The following is a 15,435-nucleotide window of genomic DNA, read 5'->3' as shown; positions in this document are numbered from 1 at the left end:
TTTCAGATGCACAAGTTACTTACTTTCGGTAATGATATATCTGTAAGAAATAGTAGTTAGTTTTAGATTCCTTACCGCCCCACCCATCCTCCCTGTTCTGCGGACCGATATCTAGGGTTAAGGTGTTTCCCTTTGAGGGCCCTAGTTTTATGGCACCAGTGTCGGTCTCTGGCATGGCTCTGCATTCCTGGCGCGGAAAGCTATGTACAAGAACTGACGTCAGCGCACGAGGGCGGCGTCTAAGTACTCCGACGACGTCATCCCGGCGACCACGACGACGGACGCGGAGCCGCAGATGACGCCTACCGACGCGCAGGGGTACTGCTACGCAAAACTTTCCGGATCCAGTCTGACGCCAGGGGATATTCTAAGGTAAGGAATCTAACACTAACTACTGTTTCTTACAGATATATCATTACCGGTCTTCTTTCTCAGGCAGAAGAAATGTACTGCTACAATCGTGATACTGGTTGCAAAGTATAATGCGTACAGTAAGAAGAGCATTATAAAATAATACTTTAAAAGCATTGTATGGTTCCTAGACCATAAATAAATACATACATGAATAACAAAGGCTAAAAAGTGCTCAACAGTAAGTGTGATGTAGCATAAGTTTTGTATTCTTTCGCTAAGAATCTATCCAAGATTTCTCTTAGGGTCTAATCAGCTCCGTACCTTGGTTTAGAATGAAGGAGGTCAGTCTCAGGACTCGATTTCCCAACAACCCACAAGGGTAGCTTGGAAACACTGGAGCCAGCTTTCTCGGTCAGAGAAAAGACAGCGTCTCTCTCAGTGCGTCTGCTGGAGGGTCGGCTTCCTTCGGCACTTGCTGTAGCAGGATGCGTCGGGCAAGTAGATAGTCGAACTGCTCCAAACCACCATGTGTATGCTATGGCAAGTGTGGGCATATTTATACCTTGAAGGTGCCGAGTTTGACGTAAAGGTGGACATAATAATGTCATCAAAGAGTCTCAGTTCTTTGAAAACTCCATGAGTTCTTGGACAAATCAATATTCAAGCAAGGGGAAGTCCCTAGCTGCTGAAGCCGAGTTTTCCAAGAAATCGTTGTGGATTTTCTGATCTAGTGGAAGTAGCCATGCCGTATTTGGACTGCATGAGCTATGTCTATATATGGTTATGATTTCTATGCCTATATAAGGATATGGTGATTTATACCTATATAAGGACATGTATCGGGAAAATTACACTAGGGTCCTAAAATGCTATAAAACACTACTGGCCAGTCTCCCCCTCGAACCTGCTCCTACGAAATTCCGGTGTGTCCTGCAGCCAGCAACCTCAAAAACCCTGGAGGACCTGCCTCCCTTCTCCTCCAAAGACTGTCTCCTGTGAACACCGGATTTGTTCATCTGCAACCTCTGGCCTTGGCTGGAAACCGCAAATCTGCACCACTCTGCACCTGCCGTCCACAGCCCGAGCTTGAGTGGGCAAATACCACGAGGATGTCACCCCGGCGATCCCGACCCAAACCTCCAGCCGACGCCTGCATTTTAAATCCAAAATTCTCCCTAACCGCGACTAGGAGCTGGTAACCTGCACCCGATGCCCCACAGCCTTGTGTGCCCAAACCAACGGTGCCTAAACAACCCCTTAATTTTCAACTTTCCTCTTGAAGTGGTAGTCACACCCAGAAGACCTTCGTCTCCCTGCCAGTAGTGCTTTTGCAAACCGGAGGTTCTCCATTGAAAACAACAGGGCGTCTAAGGTCGAAACAGCACCCTGCATCCAGCAGCCCTAGTGTGCACCTTGGGTGCTAATTTGTTTCCACATTTGCCCTGAGATAAAGTCCAGGAGATTTGTTTCCACAACCCAGTGGCCTGCTAGCCAGCAGCCACCAACCGGAGGCGCCCTATCCCCCATTGGATAACATTGCACCTTAACACTCTGCACCCGGCAGCCCTAGTGCCATTGGGGGTGTAACAAAAGTGCATCACTGACCCCGGAGGACCCCTGAGTCTACCCCAGAACCTCAACTCCCACTACCGAATACTTACTAAAAACTTATTTTTATGTGAAAGTCACCCTTAAGTTCTTCTCTAGGTGCCACAGATGTAGGCTGCTAGTTAACTATAAGCAGGGATTTTATAAAATATTTTTTATAAGCACTGGTGAGAGGAAAACTGCCAAATCTTTTTTTCTCCATTGTAGATAATTAGCTACATAGGCTAACATTGAAATATTTTATTTAAGTATTAATATTGCTAGGAAGAAGCTGAATGTGTAATTAAAGGACTAGGGGCCAGATGTAGGAGACCAAATACCGGTCGGTAATGGCCGATTTCGGCCGTTACAGACCGGTATTTGGGTTTTGTAATGTAGGGGGCCTTTGATTTACAGAATCGGTAAATTTACCAATTATGTAAATCAATATGTAGGTGGCACAGTAAACAGTGCCACAGGCCCCTAAGAATTCGTTATTTACCATGTAATACTATTGCATGGTAATTAACGAGTTCCTGTGTACATGCACATCTGTGCATGTACACCTGTGCCATGTGGCACACAGACATGCCCTAAGGGCATGTCTGTGTGTCACATGGCACACAAGCCAGAAACAGGGGTGCAACAGGGTGTCAAAGTGACACCCTGTCCACCTTGGCAATTCGGTATTTTTACCGATTCGGTAATTACCGAATCGGTATTTGCCATTGATTCCTATGGGCTTCAAGGCCCATAGGAATCAATGGCAAATACCGATTTGTTAATTACCGAATTGGTAATTACCGCATCCTACCGATTCGGTATTTGTTACCGAATAATTACCTACATCAGATTTACCGATTCATGAATACCGAATCGGTAAAATTCGGTATTTATGAATCGGTAAATCTGATTTACCTACATCTAGCCCTTAGTATCATAATTATGATAAATACAGCAACCTGAAAAGCCCTTAGTATCATAATTATGATAAATACAGCAACCTGAAACTGTTAGATCTATAACACCTAAAATAAGTTATTACACTTTCCTTTTTTGTGTAGCCAACATCCTGCCTTCCATTTGCTCTCTCCTGAATGCCTAGTCTCTGCTAGGCTGAGCCAAGCTATCTTCTTAATGAGGTGTGAAGACGCCTGCCAGAGAGACAATCGGTTTCCTGTAGGAGGAGAAATGAAACTACAGATGGCAGGATGGAGGAGGGTTGGCCAAACTTGCATTTAAAGGGTCAATGGCACTTAAGGACAGCACAGGCTCACCCCCACATCCTACCACCACAGCCGCACAGGAGCTCCTGTAATTAGATTGAGGAGAGATGGAAGGGGAGTGTTAGGGAATCTTAGCCACACCAGTAGGTTGGCTTAGCCTGGTCTAAACTCCCAGGAAAGAAATTCTCTACGTTGGATTTTGGGAGAATAGTGCTTTCTGGGACAAGAATATGGCACACTTTAGAGGAAGTGATCATACACCTGTGTGGCACCCTTTAGTTAGGGGTGCCCCCCTGCTTGATGCCTAGAAACACAGCACACATATGGAAGAGTTATCCAAGCAATCTCAGAGATTCTAGACCCCTGGATTGGTGTTGCAGACTCTTTGAACCCTCAAGGACACATTCTGGAAGAAGATCCAGAAGTTTGGCCAACTTTTTGGAAAAAGTTTCATAAGGTGAACGACTCTACGTCAAGAATCAAGCCGGCTGCCTTCAATTGCAACCCAGCCTGGATTTCAGGTTCATCCCGTTGAAAGCTCCAGACTTCCAGGATTTCACTGGGGCCTCACAAAAAGTCAAGCTGATGAAACAGCACTGAATCTGGCCTGAAGAGAAGCCTCGCTTGACGTCGAGAGTAAGTCTTCCAGAAAAGTTTTTAAGGGTGAAGATAAAATTTTGACCGAGGCCTCTTGCTTAGTTTATCGGACCGATAAACTAAGCTCCATCACTGTTGGGCTCAAACTTTAACTTTGTCCCAGTCAAGCATGACCAGATGTCCCAATTTAGTGCTATTGGTTTTTAAGCACTAGAAAATTCATATATCTGGTTACCTACATTGGATTTTTGTCTTTTGTGTCTATTTGTTCATAGAATATGGTCTATTTTTATAACTTGGAGTTGAATTTTTATTGTGTTTTATCTTATTTATTTAATGTATTGATGTTTTTAAATGATTTACACACCTGTTTGCTATGTTATGCCTGCCTGCTCGTTGCCAGCTACCAAGGGTTGAGCAAGGGAGTAATTTGAAGAGACCTTGAATGTCCCTTTTATTGTGTTTGTGACCTTCTTACTATTGGTAAGTCTTATCACTATTAATACTCCACTTTGTAACAATCACCCAACTGGCCTAACCAGTTAAAGAAATGCATTTAATCACATCAACTGCAGAAACCCTTAGCAATCAGATGCTCTCTCCTTAACATCTGGCTAATTATACATGGAAATAATGACTCTCATTTGGGCATTTTGTTTCTTTTACTTTGCTTCCCTTACCGATTATTAAATTATTCAAAATAGAAAAAATCTCACATGCAGTTATGAAATTCGTATTAATGAGAAGATGTCCTTGTACAAATTTTATCATTTTATTTCATGTTCATTTGTCCTTACTGATCTAATATATTTTCTTCTATGCGCTATAGCAAGCAAAGCTGTGCTGTATACCACTAGTAAATAATGATGCCTTAGATTATTGTACCGAACCATGTGCTGTCAAAAAGCAAATAAATTGTTACTTTTTCAGGCCAACAATCATCCTGCAATGGTTGAAGCGACCTTTGGAGCTGTCATTAGATTTGTACGGACATTTAACTGACTGTTTACTGTTGGACCACAGGGCAGATACCTTTTTATAGGTAAAAGCTTTGGGAATCCATTTGGTTAGCTTAGTTGGTCATCCCTTTCAAAATTAATTGTGGACAATTCTATCACAAGGTGTGTGCGGACATGTAAGCCAGTGGCTACATCGACTGTATTTTCTACTCTATGTTGCTGTAGCCACTATGGTGGCTCCATTTCATGTATTTACTTTGTGTTTTGTCTTTTATAAAAAGGTAGTAAAATAGTTTTTCAAGCAATTGTCTGTCATTTTGAACTATTTTAGTTATGGTAAAATATAGGTTTCAGAAATGCACAAAAAATGTCAGTTCTTAAAAAATAATAAATAGGTTCTCTAGGCTTGAATGAGAACGTAGGAGTTTAAGAGTACAATCAAATAGGATTACAAGTAAGTATCTGTTCATTGTTCCTGGCTAGAGTAGCAGTGAATGACTGGACAAGTTCTACAGTTTCCCAACTGTCACCCAGAAAGGTATCATTTCTCTTGCAGGGGATTTTAATGTATAGTCTTAAGCCCTGAATAGTGTGGGGATCCACGTGCGGGAACCCCAGAGCAGTTGTTCAAAATTCTTAACTGAATTTGACCGTAAACAGTTTCACTCGAAGTCTTTCATCTCTCCCTGCCTTTTTTGTGTTTTTCTGACAGGAATTATAGGCAGTTTGTCAGAAAAATGCCATCTCTTTTTGACAAGTGCCCAGCCTGTAGGAGAAAAAAGGCCAAGACAGTTCCACATAATGTGTGTATAATATGCCTTCCAGAAGACCCCGTTCCTGAGTCTTGCCAGCACTGCAGGAATTTTCCAGGCGCACCCTTAGAGATTGTGAGAAGATTTTCCTTCATGGAACAGAGGAACGAAAAATGAAGCGGATCAGACCTCTACCTTTTCTCTGTTACCAGTCTCTGGTGGACGTGCCAAGAAGAAAACAACTCAAAAACATCATCCGCCCTGGTTGATGTCAAGAATATCGACGTTGATGAGAGGTACAGCACCGACCTGTTCGCCATCTATTCAAGGTACGACGTTGAGCAAGCGGCAAAGATCAGCATCAAGGCCAGGTCTATTGAGGTCGTCCATCACTTCATCGACCCTCAGTCCCTGTTTGACGTCGAGGTCTCCATTGAGGTCGCCGTCCAGGTCCAGGTCGCCGTCAAGGCACTGTCAGTGATTGATGTTGGGACACCACTGAAGATCGACATCAAGGCATACTCGATGTCGCGTTGCCGTCGCCGTTCACTGTCAACAAGTAGGTTGCGGCATCGAGGTTTGTCAACATTGCGAACTCCTTCTAAGTCATTCAGGCTACATAAGGCTAGGAAAAAGAGAAGGCTCATTTACTCCTCACCAGACTCGGAATATTCAAGAACGTATTCTCCATCTTCTGGTCTTCATCCAGCTTCTCCACCTCCTCTGCCCACAACCTCCACCAGCTACTCTGCCACAGTCTCCTCCACCACAGGCACCAGTTATACCACCACAGGCACCACTTATACCACGGAGATCACAATCTGGATGGCGCCACCATTCTTGGCTTCATCATCGTTATCACAGCTCACCGCATACTTCGGCTTCTTCAAGATGCTCCCGTCATCGTCATCATCATCACTCACACTCTCTGACGAGATGCTCAGTGTCTACTGAACGCTATTCACCAACACTGTCTGACTCTCCACGTAGTTCACCGATGGACGATGTTACCCCTAGTGTCAGGTCTACTTGACCAGCTATTGAGCTTTGTTTAACACCAGCCTCTGTGAAGACGGCACCTTCCAGGCTCCACAAAAAATATTGTCCTCCAGAGCAGAATTTAGTTTTCCTCTGCACAAATCCTACACCAGAATCTGTGATAATAGTGGCGGCAAAGAAACATCTTGTCACTACTCCTTCTTCTACAGTTCCTCCTGATAAGGAAAGTCAGAAGTTGGACTCTGTGGATTGGAAGATGTGCGGGACGGCAGCAACTTATTAGCGGCTCATGAATACTGCCACAGAGCAGCTCTTAGACAACACTCATGGTGTTGTTCAGCCGGACAACACCACAACAATGTGCTACATCAACAAGCAGGGAGGGACAAGGCCCAGGCCGTTGTCGCATGAGTCCCAGACTATCTGTAAATGGCTTCTAGCCAGGGACCTGACTATAATAGCAACCGACCTGCCAGATGTCCAAAATGCACAAGCAGACTTACTCAGCAAACTACTGCAAGAAAACCACGAGTAGGTCTTAAATGACGACGACGTGGTACAAGACATTTTTCAACGATGGGAAAACAGCAAATATTGAAGCTTTGCATCATGGTTCTTCCACACAAGGACTTTGGGAAATGCCCTGGTACGGCAAATTTTTCTACGCTTTTCCGCCGATTCCCCTGATCCCAGCAGTTCTCTACAATTGAGCCTCATAGCTCTGGAGTGGCCACGTTAATGGTGGTTCATGGACCTGCTTCACCGGTCTGTCTGTCCACATCTGATGCAGACCAGATCTGCCGATGAAATTCGGAGGCCAGATAGTTCATCCCAATCTCTCCTCTTTGAATTTGGCAGCATGGCTCCTGAGCTAGTAAAATATGGACATCTAAATCTGCCTCAGGACCTCATGGTGATTCTAAAGAAAGCTGAGCACCCTTCTACATATTCTGCATACACTTTCAAATGGAAGAGATTCTGCTTTTGGTGCTCATCCAGGAACAAGGACCCTACCACTTCCCAGGAAGATGTTATTCGTCCATACTTACTACAATTGGCATAATCTGGTTTACAATTTTCTTCGATAAAAGTTCACCTGGCAGCTTTAACTGCCTACAGGAAATGTCCTTCTCAACCCTCTTTTTTCAGAATCCCTGTAATCAAGGATTTCCTAGAGGGCTTAAAGAAGGTTTTTCCTCCCATAAGAATACCTTACATGGGAGCTTAATGCAGTCCTTTCACGCCTTATATAGGATCCATTTGAACCCATAAACATGGCATGTCTCCAACATTTGTCTTGGAAAACCGCTTCCCTAGTGGAGATACCATCAGCCCGCAGGGTTATTGAGATCCAAGCTCTCTGTTTGCATGAGCCATATACTGTTTTCCATTCGAACGAAGTGGTCATGAGAACTCAACCAAAGTTCCGCCCTAAAGTGGTATTGGACTTTTATGTCCACCAGACAATCTCTCTGCCTGCATTCTTTCAAAATCCCTCTACTCCAGCTAAAAGAACCCTTCATTCCCTCGATGTTCGAAGAGTTCTGAAATTTTATTTCAATCAAACTAAGGTCATCCGCAAATCAGACAAATTATTAATCAACTATGGCGCGATCGGTACAGGGCTAGCTACTTCCAAACAATCCATTTTGTGATGGATAGTGACTTGCATTTTATTATACTATCAAAAAGCTAACAAGAGTGTTCCAACTAAACCTAAGGCACACTCCACTAGAGAAAAGGCAGCTACTGCGGCTTTATTGCACAATTTTCCCATTCCAGAGATCTGTAAAGCAGCTACCTGGAAATCAGTACATACATTCACCAAATACTACTGCCTAGGTTCTGATGCTATAGGAGACGCTAAAGTAGGGCAGGCTGCGCACAGAAATCTCTTAGCTTAACTTCTCTGCATTATCCTCTGTCTACTCCACCACATTATCTGGTGATGGGCTTGCTACTTTATTCAGCGTTTATGACTATAAATGGAAATCCCCTGCTAGAAAAAAGGAGTTACAGGTAAGAAACAATTCCTTCTAAAGCTTATAATAAACCATATATGGATGTAGCTTTTGAATAACTGGCCTCTATTTACATTTAATTGGCATAAGATGTATTTTTATTTTATCTTTTACAGGTTGGTGAAAAGTTCCGTGCACGGTCTTTAAAATTTCCTGGCTTGATATCTGGATGCACTATGGACTGGTTTAGTCTCTGGCCTAGAGAAGCCCTGGTTGAGGTCTCAAGTTATTTCCTCTCTGAATTTCCAATTGTTTGCTCAGATGAAGTTAAAACACAAGTTGTGGAACTAATGGGCTCATTTCATGACACTGTTGCAGTGAACTGTGAGAACTATTTTCAAAGGTACGTCACAACTATTTTATAAATACTTCATGCTGAAATGTATTTTAGTTTTCTAGTAATAGTACGTAATCAGTGGCATTAAGAAGATGGTATACTTTGCATGAATACATATTGTCAGTGAGTAGTATCAATAAGGAAGCATTACAATCTATTGTTAAAGCAACAGCAGCACATCATTTTTACTGCTTCATTTGAGCCAGTGGTTGCAGGTGGAGATCACTGGCAATCATTTTTTGGGACCTACACTTATTTTTCCTCAACAAACTTTAATCCAGAGCAAGAGAGAAAATCATAAAACGTGGCCGGGAGCAGACAGAAAAGACAGTGATTTAGGGAGAAAGCAGTGATGAAAAGGAACCTGAAAGAGTGAGAAAAAGAGGCAGGGACTGTCTGGAGGTAGAATAAAGATGCATGAGGTTGAATTAAGACTATGCAGCCTTGGTGTTCGCCACTCTGAGCTTTGATAACGCTGCCTGTGTGCTTCTGAGCAAACCTTTGGGCCCATGCAGTTAGGACCTGAGTTCTACATTGGCAGAAAGGGTACTCCATCTCAACAGTAAAAGATTATTCTTCCCATCAAATAATGTTTCGCCCTCCAGGTTTAAAAATTGGAGAATCTTTTGCTGTAACGAAAGTTAAGACTACTTCATCTCCACCATGGTTAGTCCCCTCCGACAGCCCAAGGTTCACCTGTATGTCTGTCCACCTAATTTCAATGTGCGTAGAACAGGTCAGTTTTCAGGGCTCATCACTCACTGGTAAGCCCTAGTGGTAAGGGCAACTACAAACTGCAAAATGTTCCCATGGCGATGCAGGCAGTTGAAATTTTTTTATTTTTTTTTAATCCTGCTCTGGGGTTTTATTTAAAAAAATTACTTTGCAGTGCAGCTCTGTCATGTTTGATGGAGTTGCAATGCATACATACATACATACATTGCTAGGAACCGCTTTGACGGTGGTCCCTGTCAATGCATTAAATAGCCATTTATAAATTTGGCAATTGGGACTTCTGTCACCATGACAAAAGAGAGCCAGACCGCCAACTAATACATCAGAACATTTTCTATTATAAAGTAGTCATTGCACAAATCCCACTACCCTGGGGACACATTATTGAACATGACGATAAAAATCACAAATACAGGCTGTAAAACTGCAATATGCATTATAGAGTAATCTACCACACGCATCCTACAAAAACGTTAGTGCACCAGTAAGACATACCATCCTCTATTCCAATCTTTCTCCAGTCCTTTACAACTATCTCTGTGGTCGTTTTAGATGTCTTAAGTGCGTGAGGCCAGGGGCCTGAACAGTGGAGGCTGGTGGATTTTGGAAGCGGTGGAGCTCCTTGAATCCCAAAAAAAAGACTCCCTGCTTCAGCCTTGACAACTCCTTAACAGGATTTCAATCACATGCACACACACAAATACACTTAATCATTCACTCAGTCATGTAAGCAAACATACATACATGCACAGTTGCAGGCATGAACACAAAGATAGTCACACAGATATACATACATCCTCCCCAGTACAGACACAAAGACACTCAGGCTGCTAAACACACTTACCTAGGTCAGGAACACAATTTCTGACTCCCCCATAAAACTGCAATATACCAGAGGCAGGCCCATGAGCTTCCACCCAGTCAGAAGCCGGAATAGGGTTGAAGGTACTGAGATAGACCTTTTTTAGGTTGATCTAGTGAAACTCCTCCTATTGTGCTTGAATTGGTTCTTTCGCTTGTCTGTTAAATTTCTTGTGTGTTAATATGTCTGTTAGTTACTCCTTTTTAGGTCAAGTCTAGGCGCGCATGTGCTGTCTCGCCGACACGATCCTTGCGGGTTGTTGGGAAATCGAGTCCTGTGAAAGAGATACCAACCTCTCTCATTCTAAGGTATGGAGCTGATTAGAACCTAGAGAAACCTTTGGCAATTCTTGGCAGAAACAAAACTTATGCTAAAACAGCACCTACTTCTTACCTGGTAAAAGACCTAGGTTAGGTACATTGGGGTAGGCGTATTTTAGAAGCACCAGTTGAGTATTTTAGCCTGTGTTATTTATGTATGTATTTTAATATATGTCATAGCAACAGACAATGCTATTACAGTATTATTTTATATTACTGTTGGCGCTGTACGCATTATACTTCGCATTCTGTCTAACGATTGTAGCAGTTCATATCTCTTGCATGAGAAATAAGACTGTTCAATAAACCCTTTTATTGAAACGCCTGTCTCTCTATTTCTATGCAACTCTGTAGAAACTAAGCATGCACGATTGACTGAGTGAAATAGTTATCTATTGTTTCCACGACTCTGAAGATATTGTTCCTGTTCTAGGGGAAACAAAGTTGTCATGTTTATGCGGTTGTCAGAGACTAATCCCTTCATGTTTACTCGAGAAAGTTTCTAGTGACCTCTGAGTTAGCTGGCACACACACAATTAAGTTTAGTATACGCGATAGAGACATACTGACCTCAGTCCTATGTCAAATCTATAGTGTATATTATTTCAATGGGCAGAGCCTATTGGGAATATAGGAACTACACTACATGGAGCCCAATGGTTTTGTAAGGCACTAATTTAATGCTATAAACTGAAGTAACTCAGTCGTGCTTTTCTCAGAGACCCCTTTTTCCCGTAATACTCCAATAGACGTCTGGAGTGGGTAAAAGATAATATCCTCCATAGCTGAGTAGGACGAAAAACTCCTATGTATTAGCTTTTGGTTTTGTTCAACGTTGAAGGATACAGTGTTCCAAAATATTGTGCACCTTATCTTTGTTTCCTTGAAGTTTGCTCTGCAAACTTTCAGTCAACAAAATGTCCCTAAACGGGGATAACAACACCGAAGCAGGTGGAGCTGCAGCTTTTCAAGCCAATGCAGCTCTAAACTTGACAGGTTTCCAAGAAACCGATGAGAGTTTTGGAATCATTCCTCCTAATTTTAGGAAACCCATCACTATAAAACTTGGCCTAACATCGAGAGGTGGTGGGGCAGTTTTTGTGATAGAGGCACATGAATATCACTAGACAGAGGTATTCTATTCATGGATGGTCTTCCCAGAAGCAAATCCAGTAACACATTTGTTTCACTTCTACAAAAAAGATGAACCACCAGAGGAATATATGCCTTTCGAGGATATTGACATTCCACTCACATACCAGGAGCATGCGCTCTGGTTTAAAGGCGCCCTAAAACATTTAAAACACATTATCTGAAAGAGACACGTTAGTATTAGATTCCTTACCTTAGAATATCCCCAGGCGTCAGACTGGATCCGGAAATTTTTGCGTAGCAGTACCATTGCGCGTCGGTAGGCGTCGTCTGCGGCTCCGCGTCCGTCGTCGGCGTCGTGGGCGCCGTGATGACGTCGTCGGAGTACTTAGACGCGCCTCTGCGTGCTGACGTCAGTTCTTCTTTTTTCCGCGCCAGCAAGCGCAGATCTGGAAAAAGCAGTAACCCTAGTCAATTTTTGACTAACGTTTTGGATCTTTTTGATAATTTTTCGAAGTCTTCTCGACTCCGATCGGTGCCGTAGGGATGCCTGGCTTTAAACACTGCGAGGATTGCGACCGCACGATGTCGGTCACGGACCCTCACCACCTGTGTCTAGGCGTCGACCACGACGACAAGGCCTGCTCCGACTGCCGGGCCCTCTTTTCGAAAGCCAGGCGGGAGCGGTCCCGCAGGCGTCTCGAACTCCGGCAGCCGGTCCCGCGCCGCGAGAGGTCCCGATCCCATGGGAGGTCGAGGGACAGGTCGCGGGCTCGGAGCCTCCACAGTTCCAAGAGTAGGCCACACTCCTCCGGGTCGAAGTCGTCGTCAGGTAAGAAGCACAAGAAGTCCAAGCGGCGTCATCGCTCTTCGGACTCCCCCCGAGGCTCGCGCGATGCGGCCGGGGGTTCGGGTGACACCACCCACGCGGCTCCGTCGGAGTCGCAGGCGCCGCGTCCAGCCCCATACCCTACGGTCCCTGGGCTTAACGCGACGCAGGAGGAGATCCAGCGCTTCGAACCTCTCTCCTCCGACGGGCTCCGCGGCGCCTTCGTGCCCAGCGGACCCGACTGGGGCCTCTAGCGGGTCGGGGGCTTCGGCCCCGACGTCGTCGGGTGCTTCGGCCCTGACGCCGCCGACGCCTTCGGGCCCGGCGCCGCTAGGCCCCACTCTCCCGACGCCGCCGGCGCCTTCGGGCCCGGCGCCGCAGGGTTCAGCGGCCCCGGCACCGTCGGCGCCTTCGGGCCCGGCGCCGCGGGACGCCGCTGGGCCTCCTTCGGGATCAGGTTCGTCGCCGGTGGACCTTACGACCTCCCCGGCGTCGGACCCGCAGGTGTCGCCTCCGGCGGCATCCTCGGGCGGCGCCGTCCCCGGTTCCACCTTCGTTCCTGTTCAGCTGTCGGGACGGCCCCGATGGGCGCCCCTCCAGACGTCGTTTGGATAATTTCACTTCTATGAACAGGCCCCATTAGTTGAGAACCCTTAGTTTCAGGAGATGGGTGATGAAGAGGACTGGGAGGGGTCTGAGGACCCTCTGACCAGAGAGTGTCAGTCTCATGAGGACTGGGCAGGAGACCTTGGGGAAGCCAGTGGTCTGGACACCTCTCCAGACACTGGTTTTGTCTCCCCTTCTACCGTGGCTTCGGAGGAGGGGGCAACATATAGTGTGGTGTTGATGAGGGCTGCCAAGGCCTTGGGCCTTGAGCTCCCCGTCGCGGCCGTGAGGACTAACCTCCTCACTGAGGTCCTTAAACCGCAGTCAAGCTCGGCCGAGCCTCTGCTGCCTTTTAATGAGGCCTTGACCGACGTTCTTCTGGGCACTTGGTCCAAGCCCGCTACGGGTTCGCCCGTAGATAGGAACGTGGCCAGACGCTGTGAGAAGTTGGCCTGATATATAATGTTCACTATTCTAGTGAACACTTTGTATCAGTCCAAACAACCCTTATTGATGTTTGGTTGTAAGTCAACCTGATAGACCAGCTATCCTAGTAGCATGGACATGTGCAGTCTTTAGGCTAAACTCTAGAGGGCGTGTTAAGCCAGCTGTTTTACCATCACATATACCCCTTGAACACCAAGTGAAAGGACACCACACAAGTTGTTATGAAAAATAAAGTATATTTATTTATAACAAGACTACCCTGGCTCTTTATGAGACAGGGAGCTAAGCACACAACAAAACTCTTAAAGAAATACTTAAAGTCACACAATTTACACAAATGCCCGAGGGGCACGAAAAACCATATACTATACAAGTGGAATGCGAAATACTAGCAGGTAAGTAACTATTCTCATAGGTTTTAGAATCGCTAGGACTGGACTACTGAACCTTTAGATTACAAGCAGGAGGCCTAGGGACGTCGTGTGCAGAGTGGGAACTCTCACGCGTAAGGCGGGAAAAAGTCTATGGAGGCTAGTAAAAGCAAAGTTAGTGTTTTCGGGCGAACCCGACTAGGTAGGTCAAAAACGAAAGTGGTTCTAGACACTTAGAGAGTTGGACTACGCTGGAGCACCGGAGTACTCGGTTTACCTAGCCCAGGGGCTGCGGCTGCATAGGGTTCAAATGTCGTCGGGTTTCTTCGTTGATGAACCAGGAGCCTGAAGAAAGAAGTTGCTGGCAGGCGACCAGTGAAGAAGTTCTTGGGGATCCAAGCCTGGATTGGAGAAGAGGAAGACCTGTAAGCAGAGCGGACCAAGTTCTGAATCACTAGCCAGTGATTTAGGTAGGCACCAGAGTGGCACCGGGCGAAGTCACCTCAACCAGGTGAGTGGGTGCTGCTGGGCTCTGCAGTCTCTCGGACCAGGAGGCGTTGTCGGCAACCAGGATGGAGGTGCGAGCTGTCCCACGAAGATATCTGCTGTCGACGTCGCTGGACCCAGGATTGGGGCAACAAGTCTTGGCAAATGCAAGCCCACGCGGTGGACTCAAAATGGCGTCTGGAGTGGACCAGGAGGGTCCGGGGTGCTCCTCTGTTGGAGGGGAGCAAGGGCCAGTCTGGAGCAACCAGACCAGCGGTGTTTGTCGTCGAAGTTCGTCGTCAGAGGGCCACTAGCCAACGGGCAAGCGACCTGGACAACGCGGTGAGCAGCAAAGAGCAGAAGGGCCCCACGCAGATCTTGTGGATGCAGGGGAGCTGAACTTCGGTGCTGGAGCTGCTCAGGGTTGGGGCTTCTCTTACCCCAAAGCACTCAGTCGAGGGTCACTCGGGAGTCGTGCTGGTCAAGCGTCGTGCAGTCTTGGAAGATGGCCGGTCCCTCGAGGTCTCGTCACACCCACGAATCACACCTGGGCTGATGATGCAGGTAGAGGTCAGAGGTGCCAGGGAAGCCGGTTCTCGTCGAGCTGGGCAGTCTTGATCCGGTGAGGAGACTTACAGCAGACCGCGATGCTTGGTTGGTGCCTGCTGCTGCAGGGTGACTACTCCTTAGTCACAAGGGAGAAATCTTAGGAAGAAGTCTTGAGTTCCTTTCGTGGAAAGTAGTTTCAGGATTCAAAGATGATCTGATTTGGAAGGGGGCCTGCTCCTACCTTTATCCTGAAAAAGGGGGCTGGCACGCGACTAAGTCCTGCCCTATGGGTGGGACTAGGAGGGG

The 15,435-nt window shown here is 46.0% G+C and overlaps 1 protein-coding gene across 7 annotated transcripts in view; it reads left to right on the top strand.

Moving 5' to 3' along the window:
• The window catches only part of DNAH8 (dynein axonemal heavy chain 8), a 10,041,960-nt gene that overhangs the window by 7,323,220 nt on the left and 2,703,305 nt on the right, over positions 1-15,435 (top strand). For all 7 annotated transcript variants that reach the window (XM_078647354.1, XM_078647353.1, XM_078647356.1 and 4 more), the window contains one exon: positions 8,612-8,838. In XM_078647354.1, coding sequence (XP_078503480.1) covers positions 8,612-8,838 — 227 coding nt within the window. The remainder of the gene's footprint in view (positions 1-8,611; positions 8,839-15,435) is intronic.

The sequence above is a fragment of the Lissotriton helveticus genome, chromosome 6 (genome assembly GCF_964261635.1).
Source record: "Lissotriton helveticus chromosome 6, aLisHel1.1, whole genome shotgun sequence".
NCBI lineage: Eukaryota > Metazoa > Chordata > Amphibia > Caudata > Salamandridae > Lissotriton > Lissotriton helveticus.
This window is presented reverse-complemented; position numbering and strand designations above follow the sequence as displayed.